General features: G+C 46.9%; 1 protein-coding gene across 1 annotated transcript in view; it reads left to right on the top strand.

Annotated features, from left to right (window-relative positions):
- Positions 1-12,987, top strand: part of CACNG4 (calcium voltage-gated channel auxiliary subunit gamma 4) — a 760,913-nt gene extending 747,926 nt beyond the window's left edge. Inside the window, exon 4 of the mRNA XM_069655045.1 lies at positions 9,123-12,987. Within this exon, the coding sequence (XP_069511146.1) occupies positions 9,123-9,661 (539 nt within the window). The 3' untranslated portion in view covers positions 9,662-12,987. The remainder of the gene's footprint in view (positions 1-9,122) is intronic.
- Positions 12,988-18,687: the final 5,700 nt, after the last annotated feature.

Raw genomic sequence — 18,687 nt, 5'->3', positions numbered from 1 at the left:
GGTTTGATATAATATGAGACTGATGATACCATACTCCCCACCCGAACCTTCATATTAAGATTGCGGTCAAAGTATACAACTTATATTTTAACTTTGTTCTTGGTGTCTATGGTACAGCCATCAATACGGAAGGAATTGAGCATATTCCAGACCCATTTTCCGGTTTTGGCTAAAGTGCAAACGACCATAAGTTTGGTTTTGCCGCTGTTCAGTGCTAGAACATTTTCACACATCCAGCGTTGGATCGCTCCTTAAACCTGATGAATTACTTTTCGATCCTCTGCGTGATTACCTGAAAGATTGATGACACATTGCGTGTCATCAGTGTAATTGGTCAAATTAATTTTCTTTTCTTCAAGAAGGTCAAGAATTGGAACAATAAAAATATTATAGAAGGTGGGAGACGAGCATGCCCCTAGTGGTACCCCCTGTGTGAGAAAAGTAGGGGTTGCCTCCGCCGAGGTGCTGCTGAGTCTACACCAGCGGTTTGACAGGAATGATTGGACCCAGCATGTTGATGCATCAGAGAACCCTACCACCTTCCCTAGTCGATCAAGCAATGTGGTATGATCTACCTGAGAGATCAAGCAGCATCAGGTGGGCTGTTTTGTCCATACATGTGATACATTTTCCATATCCTAAATGTACAACTGAGCTGAAATAATGGACGCAAACCAAAATAAATAAATATGCCCTCAGAAGTGATACATTTTCCATATCCTAAATGTACAACTGAGCTGAAATAATGGAAACAGCTCAGAAATGTGATGTAGCATTGTCAGTCAAACGGGAAATACAATTCCCGTCTGTCCATTATCCATAATCCAAAGAAGTTTTGACTTCAAATCCGGAAGAGCAGTCTCTCTACCATGGTTTTCCCTAAACCCTGATTGCCATTTACTAAAAATGATATTGTTCTTTAAATGTGTCAAGACTTGCGTGTAAGCTACTCGTTCGAGTATTTTCAGCAAAAAGTGAGAATTTGAGATGGGCCTGTAATTCAGGGGATTAGATGGACAAAGACCTGGTGTTTTCAGTAGAGGCGAAATCCATGTTTTTTTAATAGATGCAGGAACCTTACATTCATTAAAGGAGGTGTTCACAAAATTACACAGTGTGCCAATAAGGAAAGGGGAGCACGTGTTTATGACCAACGCAGAACAAGCGTCCCCCTTGCAAAAGGTTGGTTTCAGGTCTTTAATTAATGGAGCCAATTCCTCTTCAGATATTGGTTTAAAGTGAAATAGTTCATTCTGGTCCCAGACTTTTTGTATCGGACTAGAGGATAATTTCTAATTAGGTGTTAGTTATAGATTTGTTTGCCTGATCAATATTGAATTTAATCATGTTGAGTTTGCCCTCCATAGCATCCTGAATAGAGGAACACCACTCAGTATCTCTGGTGATACTTTCTTTGGCATTTTGAACCGGAGGTTCCAATTCTTTCAGAAGCTTAAATAGTTTTCTGGGATGGGATTGTACTAAGTTGATTCTATTATCAAGTGAGGACTTTTTAGCCAGTATAATAGCCTTCTCATAATCTTTTACCACCTGTTTATAATTCTCCTGTTTCCATAAGAGAGGCCTTCCATAAGTAGAGACTTTTAATCTTGGCCCTTTCAAGCGTGTGAAGCTCAGGGGATAACCACAGATTGGCCTGCCTGCCAATAGTGTTATTTTTGTTTTTAAGGGGTGCCAAACAGTTAATGGCATCCAGCATGATACGATCACATCTTTCAACAAAATAATCTACTACCTTCATATCCGTTGTCTCCTTCTCCAAGACTAGGAGCCAGGGGCACATTGTGTCGGGTGTAAGATTCCTGTAATTTCTAACGGGAATCATAATTGTAGAGAGCTCCTTAGTTATAGGCCCTTTTGCGCAACTAATTTTAAACTGAATAAAACTGTGATCTGACCATGGGCATGGTCTAATTTCTTGACTGGATAAGAACAGCTTAGAGTAAGATACCCAGTCAAGAGTATTGCCTTTATTTTGAGTGGGGACTTTAACGGATTGTTCCTAACCCAAATCCTTAAGGCAATCCCACCTTACCAGGACATTGGAATGCTTCCTTTTATAGATCTACTATCTTATAACTTGCTGCGAAATATACCTGCCTAATGGTGTATAGTACTTAATAATCTTGGACTCAAGCTCGTCATGGTTTGATATCCCTTCGTTTAGCACTTACCTCGTTATCCCCACGCATTCCTCTATACAAACCAAACTCTTGTCGCTGACACATCTGTTGGATGGCTTGGCAAAACCAGTTCTCTTCTTTGATACAGAGAGTGTTTCATACAAACACATCTGCTGAAACGCTCCAGAACACAAGGGTACCCTTGAGCCCCTCGCAAGTCCATCACGCAACCACACACCAACTGCAACTAATGCCACGCCTCATCTGAGCTAGATCATGGCATCACAATAGAACCTTCGCTTCATGCTGAGATGTGAATTCCTTGAAAAACAAATTCACGCTGACAGAGAAGTCACACCATCAATAAACATGAATCCACACTACCACAGCCACATTTCATCCCCACTCAAGCGTTTTTACCCTTACTGAATGAGTGTCTCAGTTGGTTAATCCCTCCTTTCTATTCCCTCCCCAACCTTATTCCCTCTATGCATGGGGAAAGGTCTAGTACAAGGTTAATGCGCCATAAGACCACAATAGGGTTTATGGACGCAGTTGAAATATTGTATAACATATCATAACATTTAAAACGATTCTTTCCTCATTTCTCTCTTTCTATCCATCAAATTCCCACCTCCCCTCCTTATATCTCAAGTCACTTCCTGCTGTCCTCACACCCTCTTCAATGCTTATCTCTCCTGCCGTTTTCATTTCCCACCTTCTCACTTTTTCTTGTTTTTCTTTCTCCACAGGTGTTGTCTTTTTTGGCTCTAATTTCTCCCATAGATTCCCATTACTCGTCTCTTGCCTCTTCTCGTCTTTTCCTACTACACATCTCCCTCACTGCTCCCTGTACCTTTTCTCTTCTTCTTTCCCCCACTCTGTTCCTTCTTCTCCCTCCTCTCCTGTACTCTTCCACCTTCTCTTTCGCCTCCCAAGCTCTGTTTTACCCATTCCCTCTCTCCCAATTTGTCTCCACTCCTGCTCTCTCTTTTCTCCCATTGCATGCACTCCCCCATCTCTCGTTTTCTTTCCCCTCTAGCTTCGTCTGCAGTCTTCCCACACTCCTTTCCTTCTTCCTTAGCCCCTTCTCTCTGCTCTGCCTTCTCGTTCACCGGACCCCCGGTGGCTATAGAGGGGCATGCTGGGCCTGCAAGAGGGCCAAGCTCTGGTATCTGGTTCATGTTGTGCCTATGCTCTGCATAGCTGTCCAACAGCCCAACCTCACCAGTATCTCTGCAAGACAGTATGGAGGTGTCCTCCTCCTGAGTGCACTCGTGAGTGCAACCTCCCTGCAGCTGAGCACCGGTCACCTCCAACTGGACTAAGCAGCTCTCTCATGGCAGGGTGCTCTCACAGTACGCAAACCAAAATAAATATGCCCTCAGAAGTGATCATTTTCCATATCCTAAATGTACAACTGAGCTGAAATAATGGAAACAGCTCAGAAATGTGATGCAGCATTGTCAGTCAAACGGGAAATACAGTTCTATATTTAGACACATGTCATGTGCGGCCGCTTTCCGAATGTCATGCATTCGTAAACACATAATTGATTTAAATGCATTCACCTGTGATGGAAGCACAGAAAGCCTAATATCAGTGCTGTTTATTGACAGTGAATGGGTAGAGTGAGGGGGCAGGGTAAAAGAGCACGGGGCACCATCCCATCACAAACTACGAACTGTGGGGGCTGTAGCCTTCCGCCCTACACAACTATGTTGCTTGATAAATGTAAATAAAATACTGAACTTTGACATTTTTATAAATATAGTTTGACTTTATTGATCTACCGCACAATTTATAAATGCAATTTTCGACAGCTCAGTGTTCGAGATAAAGTATATGTGCATTGCCACAGAACTCTGGTCTGAGATTTTGAAGAGTTGTCTTTATTCTTTGAAGAGGTCATATTTGTTAAAGCTGAAGTTAATGACCTTTGGCCCTGCCCAACTGAAATGTGGGGAACGACAAGAATGTTTGAAAGAGTTTCCTTCAAATAAGGAAAAGGTTTCGAAATAAAGTCCCACACGGATGTGTAGCGTCAACACCCAAATATTCCGAATGTCCTGATTTACAAAGCATTTGCCAATTGGATTGAACAATTGAAAAACGCTTTTGTAAATCAAGCCCATAAATAGCGGGCAGGCACAGCTGGAAGAAACGTGCACTGTTCTGGCTTGATGAACTGCACACAGCTGTTAGGCTTACTTTCTGTGCAGGTGACATCAGTGCCTTAAGTGGCACTACAAATCGAGCCGGGGCTCATCGAGCGGGCGTGACCTAACAACGGGGGTCTTCATGGCCCGTTAGGCCACGCCCCCTTGACGAGCCCTGGCTGAATGGGCTACTGGACCCCTGCCAGGCAGCCTTTTGTAGAGATTAGCACCCTCTCCCCTATGGAGGAGAGGGTGCTGATCTCTGCATTTATTTTGTATAGGCTTGCCTGGCAGGGGACAGCGCCTCGTCTCTTCAGCCTTAATGGTGGTGCTGCCCCTCGCCAGCTGGGGAGGGGCAGCGTCACCATGAAGGCTGAAAAGGTGAGGCCACTGGAAGCTGAGGCCTTTTTCCTAAAGACAAACTCCCGCGAATCCGCGGGAGCTTCAGTATTTAGAAAGCAAAGTCTCTGCTTTCAGCGGCCTCACGTTTTCTCCATAATGGTGGTGCCGGCCCACGTGCATCACTTGATTAAAGGGATGCCTCGCAGGTGCGGCGCCACCATTATGTCTAAAAGGCATTTTTTTCTGAAGCCTGAAGCTCTCGCTCACGAGCGAGAGCTTCAGGCTGTAGAAAACAATGCCTTTTCGTGTAGTGGCCAGGGCTGCCAGGGGAGATTAGTGGGCCACGGCAGGGCCCCGCCTCAAAACGAAATTTCGGAGCCTGCCGGGGCCCAGCCCCGGCAGGCCCCGGCCCACTTAAAGTCCTGGCAGGTCTGCATGTGTTTGTGTATATGCCACTGTTTCTATGCGTGTGGTGGGGTGAAGTGGTTAGAAGAGTGTTATCTGATGGTTGGTATTTCCTAATGGTTCCAGGTATGTTATGTATGCTGTGCCCATCCCCCACATAGTTATCTTATAGTACCAAAGTTGTCTGGAGAGCGGTGTATTGTGCCCCAGAGCAGGGATTTGTAATGCTCTCCGGTATGGTCATTTCTATCCCCTTTTTCACTACTTTGTAATCATATCAAGCGCCTGGATGCCCCAGGGTCTAGCAGTGCGCTATATAAATAATAAACTAAACTAAACTAAACCCTGACCGAGTGTGAGAGATTATGGTTGGTCAAGAGAGTGATTTCCTTTTACCAGTTCGTAACAAGTAGCAGGGCATTTGTATTTGCATTTATTTGAAGAACAGGGATGTCAGTTTCTAACATAAATGACTTACAATAACACGTTTACAGATGGCATTGGCATTCCCACGAACGGTGCCTGTGCAGTAGCGTAAAGATGAGAAGAAGTAGTGAGCCAGGTTGTGATGGTGTAAAAATATTAGGACATACTCCATGGACAAAACAAGACAAACAGAAACAAAATGTATATAAGACTTACAAAGGTAACATTAACCTAAGGGGGCAAGTGCTTCAGACTAAAAAGTACTAATCAGATATACAAAATTACATTATTAAGCGTCACTGGAGGCACTGGTGGGATCAAGTAGGGAGAATGGGGGCGAGGACAGGGTGAGCTCCCTCTTCAGCAAGTAAGCTAATCTTAAGCCAATCTTTAAATAGATCCGTAGTTGGGCAGGCTTTGATTGTTCAGTGGGTTCCAATGGAGCGGAGAGAGTAGGGAGGAAGAGAGGAAGCGAGAGGAGGCACAGGGAGGGTGTTGGACGGTGAGGTTGCCAGCAGAGGAGGATCAGAGGGAACAAGATGGTGAATACACTACAATCAGACACCTGCTGAGGAGCAAGACCATTGAAAGCTTTGTAGACTAGCATAAAGAAATTGAAAAGAAAGTGGCTGTGCATGGAGAACCTACCAGCATGTTGTTGGTGGGTAGAAGTGGGGGAGGATCTGATTTGTAGAGAGTGCAGGTAGAAAGGTTGAGTGGTAGCGATGTATTGTTTCAGCCGTAGGTCATGATCAAAGAGAACCCCAAGATTGTTAGCATTCAGTAAAGGAGCAAGAAGTTCAGGCCGGTAGGGATATGATATGATGATAGGATAGGTTATTTGTAACGTGCTTAATACCCAGAGGTATCTGAGCACGGACCCGGGGATTGAACCTGCGTTGCTCCGTGTCATCTTGCTTCCAAGGCGAGCATGTTGCCCCTGAGCTATCCTCCCGAGACTGTAGGATGGGATGGAATTTGAAGCTGAGAGAAAGATGACTTCCCTTTTTGAAGAGTGCAGCATGAGGTAGCGAAGAACCATTCAGTGATGAATTGAGGTGAGGCAGTTCGTAATTTTCGTAATCTCTTCCGAGATGGCTGGGCTGATGGAGGGAAAGGAGAAAAATATTTGAGCATCATCAGCAAAAAGGTGATAGTGGCAGCCAAAAGATAAGGTAAGCCTTCCAAGGCAAGAGGTATATAGGGTGAAGAGCAGGGGGTTCAACAACTGTTCCTTGGGGGACACCAACAGGCAGAGGGGTGGGATCAGAGATGTGTGAGTTCCAAGAGATTTTAAAGGATCGACCTTCCAGTTAGGAGGCGATCCAGGCAAGAGCAGATTTGTGATCCTGGAGAGTGAGGAGGAGAAAGGAGTGGCCAACAGTGTCAGAAAATCCAGAAAAGGTCCAGAATATGAGTATAGAAGAGAGTTTGGAGTGGTGAGCATCAGGGAGAAGGTTGGAGACATGCATGAATGCAGTCTTGCTGGAGTGTTCCCTACGGAAGCCAGATTGAAGTGGATCTCAAAGGTCATTATCCTCAAGGTACTTACTGATCTAATTAAATACCAGCCACTCAAGGATTTTCTGAAAAATGGGGAAGGAGAGAAACTGAGCGATAGTTTGGTGTGATGTTTGGGTCAGCCGAGTGTGTCTTCAATAGGGGTACGACAGTTATAGATTTGAAGGAGGCAGGGAAGAGTCCAGTACAGAGAGCGAGATAGAGAGATTAAAGAGCACAGGGAAGTAAGTGGCAGTGTTTGAGACTAAGTCTTTGACCATTTGGGGAGCGAAGGGATAGTTTGTAGTGCAAGATGGCTTGAGACTACAAAGGACGGATGGTAATTCAATAGGAGACATAGAGGAGAACGAGTTGAGCATAGAAGAGGTATGGGAGAGAGGTGGTGAACCAAAAGGAGGTTGGCGAGGGAGAGAGCAGAGGCTGTGAGAGTGTCACAAAGTTTAGCGATTTTAGAAGAAAGGTAGTGAGCAAAGTCATTAGCAGAAAGGAGGTGATGGATATTGGCTTGGGAGGTGTGAGCAAATATTGAAGATTAGATTAAAGTTATGCATGCATATGTTGCAGCAAATCACATTTTGGGAAGATCACATGATGGATGGAGTATTTGGGGATGGGAGCAGAAAAATAACCTTTTGTCTAAGGCAGCAAAAGTCCTTGCACTGGCCCTGGTAATAATCACTCAAAAACAAGCTCATCTGGTCTCCCAGAAAGCAGGCTTCAAACTGCCCCTTGCCCACCTCTCACACATTTGTCCTGTGGCCTCCAATAGCCACAACTATGATAGCCAGGGACACACAGTAAAGGATCCGGAATGGCCAAGGGTCAGACAATCAACTAACTGATTTACCAGGTTATCAGGCCTTGTTCTGTCGAGAGAGGGGCGCCCGCTACCTTTGCAAACTAAATTTCAAGGAACCTGGGATTGGTAACCCTAGGTCTCCTGGGGGCAACCAGACGTGGTCTCCCTCTCACTGTGCTTAGAGAGGCATCAGCTTCACCTCACTGATGATCCCCAACAAGGGTGAAACACGTGTATGGGGTTGCTGGTGGTACTCTCGTTCAGGTTGGAATTGCCATTGCATTTCGGTGCTGGACTGCCCCTGGGCAGGACAAAGACTGATATGCAAATGGATATTTCCCATCTGTGAAAGGCACAGTGAGTAAAAGCAGTGGCTGCGAACTCTCAAGTGGTTAACAACCACTGAACAGGTTATCAGGCCTTGTTCTGTCGAGAGAGGGGCGCCCGCTACCTTTGCAAACTAAATCAACTAACTGATATAACTGACAGGCTTGGAATAACATTAAAGAAACTCCCCTCCTTGAGGTCCAGATGCTGGCTTCCTGGAAAAAGGAAACCAGCAAAACAAGAACAAACCATTCCCTTGGGGTAGATTACAAGTTCTGCAACACTTTTAGCAGTGTGTTTATATGACCTTCTCTCCTGTCAGCGGCTGCCCATTGCTCCCAACTCACGCTGGTTTAGGGCCCCCAAAACTCACCATAAGTCAGTGGCCCCCCCCTTAGCCACCAGGCCCGCACTGCTCCAGCTTCCTCATTCAGCCCTGGAAATCAGAGCACGGCCTTCCATTTCCATGACAACCACACACTACAATACCTCTTCCCCCAGCCATGGCAAATGAAGCAGCACGGTCAGGCTTTTTTGTTTTGTTGCTATTAGCACCCCGAGGCCTTCCTTCAGTAGCTAATAGCAATAATAACCCATAACTTGGGCATTACTGTTTAGTGAATCCTACCGAGCAGGTGATTATTGCTTTAGCATGTATAGCCATACACAAACAAAGATGGAGAAACATAGGACTCGGTGCAATAAAGGGAAACGATCAGCCTGTAAAGTGAGGGGTGGAGGAACATCCAATGCAAATTAGAGATGTGGGTTTCTGAGAAAAACGTACTAATTAAGTGAAGATTAATGTATTCATTTATTTATTTATTGTTTTTGAAAAGAGAACTCATACCCAAAAAGCGTAATCCAGTTTGAAGCATGGCTTTCCAAGTAAAGTTGGTTAGATCTTCCTCAGCTATGAGTTCTTGGTTATTAAGAAGTTGCTTCACATTTTCCTAAACATATGTACTAATGAATATACAACTTTTCTTATTTTTCTAGGACTCAGTAATATCATAGGAATTATCGTCTACATATCAAGCAACGCTGGTGATCCAAGTGACAAAAAGGACGAGGACAAGAAAAACCAATACAACTATGGCTGGTCATTCTACTTTGGGGCCTTGTCGTTCATTGTGGCGGAGACCATTGGCGTGCTGGCTGTGAACATTTACATTGAAAAGAATAAGGAGCTTCGTTGTAAGTCTCGAAGGGAGTTCATCAAGACGTCGTCCTCGTCGCCCTACGCCCGGATGCCCAGTTACAGATACAGGAGGAGAAGATCGCGATCCAGCTCCCGCTCAACCGAGCCATCCCCATCGCGGGAGGTGTCCCCTGTGGGTGTGAAGATTGGCAGCTCAATACCCATGAGCGAGATCTCTATGTACACTCTCTCCAGGGAACCGCTGAAGGTGACGACTGCAGCCAGTTATAATCCTGACCAAGAAGCTAGCTTTCTTCAAGTTCATAACTGCTTTCAGAAGGAACTCAAGGAGGGGATTAACATTAGTGTGGTCAACCGGCGCACAACGCCCGTTTAAGGCGATGTTTTTCATATCAAGAGGACACAAACTTTAATTGTAACTGTTTTATCGTAAGCTAGTTCTTTCATTTTGATGGTTGAGGAGTCTTTTAGTGTGGTACACAGAGAGTTAATCTCACCTTAGCATTGGGACCAAGAACAAATACTGCCATAGACACATATGATATGAAGCATATCGTTTGGTTGACAGAGATGGCCAACAATGAGTAGTGTAAGACTTACACTTACTATTTCAGCATTGTAGTACGTTTGAGTTTGTGAAAGGTTAGCACCCAGTTACTTTAACTTGGTATACTTACCACCCCGGGGGTTGGATATTCCTCCTAAAACTGTGATATGTATATAACAATATCTGCCCAGGCAATAATTTGCGCACTCAAAGTATTTCTTTTAGCTTGTCCTCCATCCCATTCCCCACCCAGTTGCAAAGGCACCATTGAAGAGGGAATTAACTGGTCTATGATTTTTGCATACGTTCCCCCTCTCCTCTCATCCTTTGCACAGAATGTTCCAGAAGAGAATACACGTCGCCCAAGAGTAGAAACAGAGCAACCTGCTGAATTGAACCCGGAATCGAGGAAGAGATTGGAGGGGGAAGCGGAAAGAAGACCTCTCTGTTTGCTTTTTCCTCCGACCTTGTAGCTGGGGGTTGTCTCTGGGCTCCACTCTAGTTAGAGTGCTTTCTATGTTGGTCTCTCCCGGTGCCACATTAGTAGTGGAGATCGGCTTAAGTAGAGGCCTCTGTCTCTATCCTCTATTGTGTGCCATAAACACTCTCTGTGGATGTGCTGTGTGATAGAAGATAACGTTGGCTCTCTCTCCCTCAGTCCCTGCCATTGGCTGTCTCTGGGCTGTGTTCTGTGGCAGGACCTTGCATAGCCTCTCCGTCTGTTCATGCTGCAGTCACTGTACGCTTTAACAGGAGCTCTCTACAACTGTCTGTCTCTGTGTCCTTGCTGTAGAGACTGCCTCCAGACTGTTCTCCCTGCTACGAGATCTTCCTTACTGTTTCTCTCCATGTTCTTGCTGGGGTGGCTGTCTCTGTGCTGTACTTTATGCCAGCAGCTGTCTGTAACTGTCTATCGCTGTGTTTTTTGCTGTTGAAACTACCTCTAGGCTGTGCTCTGTTAGGAGCTTACTCTGACTGTTTCTTTGTATTCCCCTGGTGAAGTGGCAGTCTCTCCTCATTTCTCTATACCAGGAGCTGTTTACAGCTGTTTGGTGGTCACATGGTTCTATATTACCAGGGGCACTCTATGCCAATCCTGGGTTTTCATTTCAGTATTAATTGTATTCTGGGAATTGCAGTCTTGCTTCAGTTTAGTTGATTGCATTGGACTCAAGTAACCCTAAAGTAAAAACAAAGCCCAGAACTGGAACCTGGTATCCCTGGTGACATGGAGTCGTCTCGTAACTTTAGACATAGGTTACAGGTGGAAATAACAATGTATTTTCGTCTCCATCAACATCTTTCCACACATATCCAGGGACTGGTATAATTATATAAACAAACTGCAGTCCTAGAATATATGGGCAAAGGGCCAGCTAGTGGGAGAAAAGCAAATTGCTCTCCCAACCATGTTTTTCTTGTGTTTCTTTTCTGCCAATATTACCACTGTACCACTGTATATCTCTGGTAACTTTAGAAATGGATTATCATAGAGCCACACAGGTGTCCCCACTAACATGAAGCCGTCTAGCAATCATAGAAATAGGTTACTGCAGAGCCACACATGCGATTAAAAAGAACATTCGCCTTTCATGGCTTTTCAGGACAAACGATGAGTTGGGCCAGCTCTGAAATCTCAAACACACATGTACTGCATCTCAGAGCTGAAGAGTGAATAACCAGCCAGCCAGTGCCTGGCAACATTCCAGGGACTAATTAAGTTTGTCAGTTTCACAGCAAAAGGATTCCCACAGCGCCTTGCATCAGTTCACTTCAATACCAGATCAACATCAAATTAACTATGTGCCTCTCGACAAAGCCCTGTTTTGGAAATATGAAATGTCAAAGACTTTGGCCCCATGCAAAGGTGTCGAGAAAAGCCAATTAAATAAGGTTCTATTAAAGGGTATTTTCCCTGTCCGAATTATCCTTGTAGCCTGCCATACAGGCATCTTGCTTTAGTTTGACCTACCCAGACACATAGAAAAATGTATCCATCCGTTGTATTGAATTTAATTGGTGTCAACAAAACTATTATTGACACTGATGCATTATTTTACTAGCCATGTGCTATAGGGAGAGTGGCTAAAATAGAAAAAACATCCCAAATAAGCATCGCTGACAAAGAGAGAAATCTCTGCCAGTTGACCGGGACATAGATGGATCTATGGAGAAGTGCAGTGCCCTACCAATTTGGTAGATCAATGGCTGGCCATGGTAAAAGCAAGAAGCCAGTTTACACGAATCAGGAGTTTGTTGACCTCTGGCACTGGCTGTAAGCGCCATCTCCTGATTGAAGGACTTAGTCTAACTGTGTGCCTCCTCTCAGCCCCATTCCCCTCGATACTGGTGGCATATTAGGTCAATAGATCTCTGGGGGACTGTCGACATATGCCAGGGGTTCACAACTCAGCCACATCTAGTTTTCAGGATATCCATCTTGAATATCAATCAGATACATGTTCATCCAATGGACCAATGGACTCAGATGGGAACTCATGTACATATGAGGTGGTTGTCATGTGGATTAGAGGGTCAGACTGGTGCACCGCAGACCTACTACATTAAATTGAACAGTGATACACTCTGCCGACCTGTCAACTTGTCTATATCCTTATGACGAGTGCCTTCCCCTAAAAATCCTAGGGCTAGACTTGCACCAGTTATTCATCCAGTCCTGGAACATTTTGGTACAGCTACTGGCATGGCCCCTCTGTAGGTGTGACTTTTTAGTTCTCTTTAAGGCCCTTCTTTGCAATTGTCCCTCCAAATCAGTGGTGCACAACATGCGGCCCGTGGGCCGAAAGCAGCCCTTTCAGGACATTATCTACACCCCACCAAGTCGCATGAGATTAATGATGACGTGTTGCCTGGCATCATGTCAGTTAGTACCTAGGTCTAGTACGTCGGGTGTTTCGCAATTTATAAACATGGTGTCAGTCCCATGATACAAATAAATCAAAGTGGCAATGCGTTAAAAGACAATGGCCCTCATTATGACCCTGGCGGATTTTTTCCGCCATCGACGGACTTTTTGGCCATGGCGTAAAGTCCGTTTACGCCATGGCGGATGGCGGACTTACCGCCCCATTCCGAGGTTGGCGGAGCGGTAAGTCCCCATTGACCCATTTACCCTTCCCCATTCCCATTTCGGCCCCATAGGGCTCAATGGGAGTGGGGAAGGCGTTAATTACGCCACCGTACATTACGGTGGCGTAATTAACACCAAGGTCCCATAGCGCCATGGATTTTTACGCCCGCAAAAAGCGGGCGGAAAAGTGACCATGGCGCTTTGGGAACTCGTAGTTGGCGGTAAGGGGTCGGCGCAGCTAACGCTGGCGTAAACCCCTTACCGCCAGGGTCGTAATGAGGCCCAATGTTACATGTGCTATAGTAAAAAAGTAATGACTAAAAGGTGAACTTTAAAAACCATGTTTTTCAAACAAATTTGCAACGATAGGGTGGATTTGGAAACCAACCGTGATCGTAGATCAAATGCCCATATCATCACACTGATTCCAATAGTTCGGCCCACCGTACGAGACCTATGTGGTCCATCCGGCCCTCCAGAAAAACTAGCTGTGCACTCATCCTCCAAATCCATTGGATCAGCATAAGCCGCCCCTCGAGCTTAAGCGAGCAGTGGAACTCTTATAAGGCATGCAAGAAAACAGAGCCAGTCTGCTGCAGACCGAGGAAGTGTAGTCATCTCTGCTTGTGCTTCATCCAGTATCCACTCCCCACACTGCCCCCTCTTTACCACTTGATACCAGATATGACACAGCTCAGCATTGAATCAAAATACGGTATTCTGGACGCCCATCCTTCTAAACTGCTTTACAAGGAACAATATTATCTCTATTGCCAACCCATTCCCTGTAGCAGATTCCTGGTGTCTTTCGGAAGTGGCCGAGAATATCTAAGATCTGCTCCCCTGAGGCCAAGCCGCACTTGCGCAAACAATGAAATCATGTGTGAAGTGCTAAACCAGGATGTCAACCTCACTGAACGTACCGGATCTTACATCCATACCAAAATCTAGATCTGGGGCCTGGTGTCACCTCAGAGAACCTCAGCCTCCTCTGAGAAGTCCAGGTTTCTGAGCCGTGCAGCCAGGTCTGGGGAAGTGCTAGAGGCAGGCTGCGCTAAGTGTCCAAGGGCACCTGGCATTTTGCAGCCACTCGTTTCGAGGTTTCTTAATATTGAAGCATCAAGACCACACTTGATCAGAGTACAATCATTTCCTAAAATTGAATCTCAGTAGATCAGCAAAGGCCATCACACACAGACATTAGAAATACTCCAATCAGTACTTCATAATATCATAATTAAGCATCTCAAACAAACAGCACCAAATATAAGAACATTATTTCAAAGGTCCCATACTTCGTATGCTACATATGCACGCAAAGTAACATACGCTATATCAAATCGAAAGACCTTTAAAGGATTTAGGTGGGGGCAAAAGATCAAAACAGTAGCGGGCAGCTGTGCACTGATGGATTCAGGTCAGAGCTGCACTGAGGGGGGTCTCTTGTCTCGAGGGTCCCTGTTCCTTTCAACGAGATGAAACAGAGAACATTTAAAATTAGACCACACACCAGCACTCTTTCAAATTAGTAAAGAATGTTTGTGGTGAAGCGTATTTTGGCAAAATATTGCTGTGCAAAGTGCATACATTGTAGGTGTCAGTGACGCACGTGAGATCTTGTAATTTGGTGATCCTCACCAACTTCTGACCAATCCCCTTTTTTAATCATGCAGGTATGAGCTTAAACGCTTTCCAACCCTCTACCAGCACATTGATAGTCTAGTCCCAGCACTTTGCACTCGGTTGCTCCTGGACCATTGGTCCGTTTACCGTTAATGCAGGTATTTATGAAGAAACATGAAGAATGGAAGGAAATGTCCCTCTTCATACAAATATGCAACATTTCCAAATATTTCCACCCCAAACTGTAGAGTGGCGAGAGGGCTAAAGGGAGTGAAAGGTGGGCGGCCAAGAAGAGCTATGAGAGGAAGGATAAAATGGAGGGATGAAAAGGGGATAAAGAAGGAAGAAGAAGAATTAAAAAAAAGGTTTAGGCAAAACAGGGTTGATGATACTTATTAGATATATGGCCCTGCACAAAGGGTTGATGATACTTATTAGATATATGGCCCTGCACTCTAAACCTTCCACCTGCCCACTTCTGTCCTCTGTGGTGTGATCTTCAGCCTCACCTTCATTGCTGCTGGCCCACTGAGCTCGTCAATATATGACTCTGCTCCCTCAAGAGTTGCCAGCTTTTACTGGGGTTTTATTTCACAGAGAACAGATTGCTCATTTTTGCTTGAATTATGTTTTGCCTTGTGGGTCCAGACTTGATGGAATGAAGCTTGCAAGATACAAAACCCTTTGGAGACATCTGGGTGTGCGGCAGAACGGCCACCCCATCACTGCAGACAACCTTGATCTGAAGGATGATGTGCTGCCTACCAACTCTGCAGTCAAGTCAGGGCTGCAGCAAGAGGGCTCTGCTATCTCTGGGCACTGTCTGGATCCGAACCACAATGACTCTGCTGCTGCCTCTGCAGCAAGAGGGCTCTGCTATCTCTGGGCACTGTCTGGATCCGAACCACAATGACTCTGCTGCTGCCTCTGCAGCAAGAGGGCTCTGCTTTATCTGGGCACAGTCTGGATCAGAGCCGCAATGACTCTGCTATAGCAGATGTCGGGCTGCCTCTGCAGCAAGAGGGCTCTGCTATCTCTGGACACAGTCTGGATCCGAGGCACAATGACTCTGCTATAGCAGATGTCAGGCTGCCTCTGCAGCAAGAGGGCTCTGCTATATCTGGGCACAGTCTGGATCTGAGCCGCGGCTGCCTCTGCAGCAAGAGGGCTCTGCTATCTCTGGGCACAGTCTGGATCAGAGCCGCAATGACTCTGCTATAGCAGATGTCAGGCTGCCTCTGCAGCAAGAGGGCTCTGCTATATCTGGGCACAGTCTGGATCTGAGCCGCGGCTGCCTCTGCAGCAAGAGGGCTCTGCTATCTCTGGGCACAGTCTGGATCCGAACCACAATGACTCTGCTGCTGCCTCTGCAGCAAGAGGGCTCTGCTATTTCTGGGCACAGTTTGGATCAGAGACACAATGACTCTGCTATAGCAGATGTCAGGCTGCCTCTGCAGCAAGAGGGCTCTGCTTTATCTGGGCACAGTCTGGATCAGAGCCGCAATGACTCTGCTATAGCAGATGTCGGGGTGCCTCTGCAGCAAGAGGGCTCTGCTATCTCTGGACACAGTCTGGATCCGAGGCACAATGACTCTGCTATAGCAGATGTCAGGCTGCCTCTGCAGCAAGAGGGCTCTGCTATATCTGGGCACAGTCTGGATCTGAGCCGCGGCTGCCTCTGCAGCAAGAGGGCTCTGCTATCTCTGGGCACTGTCTGGATCCGAACCACAATGACTCTGCTGCTGCCTCTGCAGCAAGAGGGCTCTGCTTTATCTGGGCACAGTCTGGATCAGAGCCGCAATGACTCTGCTATAGCAGATGTCGGGCTGCCTCTGCAGCAAGAGGGCTCTGCTATCTCTGGACACAGTCTGGATCCGAGGCACAATGACTCTGCTATAGCAGATGTCAGGCTGCCTCTGCAGCAAGAGGGCTCTGCTATATCTGGGCACAGTCTGGATCTGAGCCGCGGCTGCCTCTGCAGCAAGAGGGCTCTGCTATCTCTGGGCACAGTCTGGATCAGAGCCGCAATGACTCTGCTATAGCAGATGTCAGGCTGCCTCTGCAGCAAGAGGGCTCTGCTATATCTGGGCACAGTCTGGATCTGAGCCGCGGCTGCCTCTGCAGCAAGAGGGCTCTGCTATCTCTGGGCACAGTCTGGATCCGAACCACAATGACTCTGCTGCTGCCTCTGCAGCAAGAGGGCTCTGCTATTTCTGGGCACAGTTTGGATCAGAGACACAATGACTCTGCTATAGCAGATGTCAGGCTGCCTCTGCAGCAAGAGGGCTCTGCTTTATCTGGGCACAGTCTGGATCAGAGCCGCAATGACTCTGCTATAGCAGATGTCGGGGTGCCTCTGCAGCAAGAGGGCTCTGCTATCTCTGGACACAGTCTGGATCCGAGGCACAATGACTCTGCTATAGCAGATGTCAGGCTGCCTCTGCAGCAAGAGGGCTCTGCTATATCTGGGCACAGTCTGGATCCGAGCCGCGGCTGCCTCTGCAGCAAGAGGGCTCTGCTATCTCTGGGCACAGTCTGGATCAGAGCCGCAATGACTCTGCTATAGCAGATGTCAGGCTGCCTCTGCAGCAAGAGGGCTCTGCTTTATCTGGGCACAGTCTGGATCTGAGGCACAAGGACTCTGCTATAGCAGATGTCGGGCTGCCTCTGCAGCAAGAGGGCTCTGCTATCACTGGACACAGTCTGGATACGAGCAGCAATGACTCACCTATAGCTGATGTCAGGCTGCCTCTGCAGCAAGAGGGCTCTGCCATATCTGGGCACAGTCTGGATCCGAGCCGTGGCTGCCTCTGCAGCAAGAGGGCTCTGCTATCTCTGGGCACAGTCTGGATCAGAGCCGCAATGACTCTGCTATAGCAGATGTCAGGCTGCCTCTGCAGCAAGAGGGCTCTGCTTTATCTGGGCACAGTCTGGATCTGAGGCACAATGACTCTGCTATAGCAGATGTCAGGCTGCCTCTGCAGCAAGAGGGCTCTGCTTTATCTGGGCACAGTCTGGATCTGAGGCACAATGACTCTGCTATAGCAGATGTCGGGCTGCCTCTGCAGCAAGAGGGCTCTGCTATCTCTGGACACAGTCTGGATACGAGCAGCAATGAGTCTGCTATAGCTGATGTCAGGCTGCCTCTGCAGTAAGAGGGCTCTGCTATATCTGGGCACAGTCTGGATCCGAGCAGCGGCTGCCTCTGCAGCAAGAGTGCTCTGCTTTATCTGGACACAGTCTGGATCTGAGGCACAATGACTCTGCTATAGCAGATGTCGGGCTGCCTCTGCAGCAAGAGGGCTCTGCTATCTCTGGACATAGTCTGGATACGAGCAGCAATGACTCTGCTATAGCTGATGTCAGGCTGCCTCTGCAGCAAGGGCTCTGCTATATCTGGGCACAGTCTGGATCCGAGCCGCGGCTGCCTCTGCAGCAAGAGGACTCTGCTATCTCTGGGCACAGTCTGGATCCGAGCCGCAATGACTCTGCTATAGCAGATGTCGGGCTGCCTCTGCAGAAAGAGGGCTCTGTTATCTCTGGGCACAGTCTGGATCCGAGCCACAATGACTCTGCTATAGCAGATGTCAGGCTGCCTCTGCAGCAAGAGGGCTCTGCTTTATCTGGGCACAGTCTGGATCTGAGGCACAATGACTCTGCTATAGCAGATGTCGGGCTTCCTCTGCAGCAAGAGGGCTCTGCTATCTCTGGACACAGTCTGGATCCGAGCCGCAATGACTCTGCTATAGCAGATCTGGGGCTGCCTATGCAGCAATTGGGCCCTGATCTGTGCACATTTTGGATCAGGCACATTCTGGATCTATAGCAGACGTCAGGCTACATGTGCAGCTTGGGAGACCCACTATCTCTGGGTGCAGTCTGGATGAGAGGCACAATGTCTCTTCTATGGCAGGCTGACTCTGCGAGATAGGGAGGTTTGGTAGCAGTAGAATTCGTCAAATTAGAATTTGTCAAATTATTTTGTCCGAATTCGCCTGCAAATATATGGGGAGGGGTGGGTAATTGCGATAATAAATATAGGGGGTGGTCGAGGGCAGCTGTGGGGTATATCCCCCTGCATATATTTGCAGGCAAATTGAATACAGAGAAAATAAGTTAGACAAATTCTGATTTGTCGAAA

The sequence above is a fragment of the Ambystoma mexicanum genome, chromosome 3q, assembly GCF_040938575.1.
Source record: "Ambystoma mexicanum isolate Mex_15411 chromosome 3q, UKY_AmexF1_1, whole genome shotgun sequence".
Taxonomy (NCBI): Eukaryota; Metazoa; Chordata; class Amphibia; order Caudata; family Ambystomatidae; genus Ambystoma; species Ambystoma mexicanum.
Note: the sequence above shows the minus strand (reverse complement) of the source record. Positions and strands in the feature narration are given on the sequence as shown.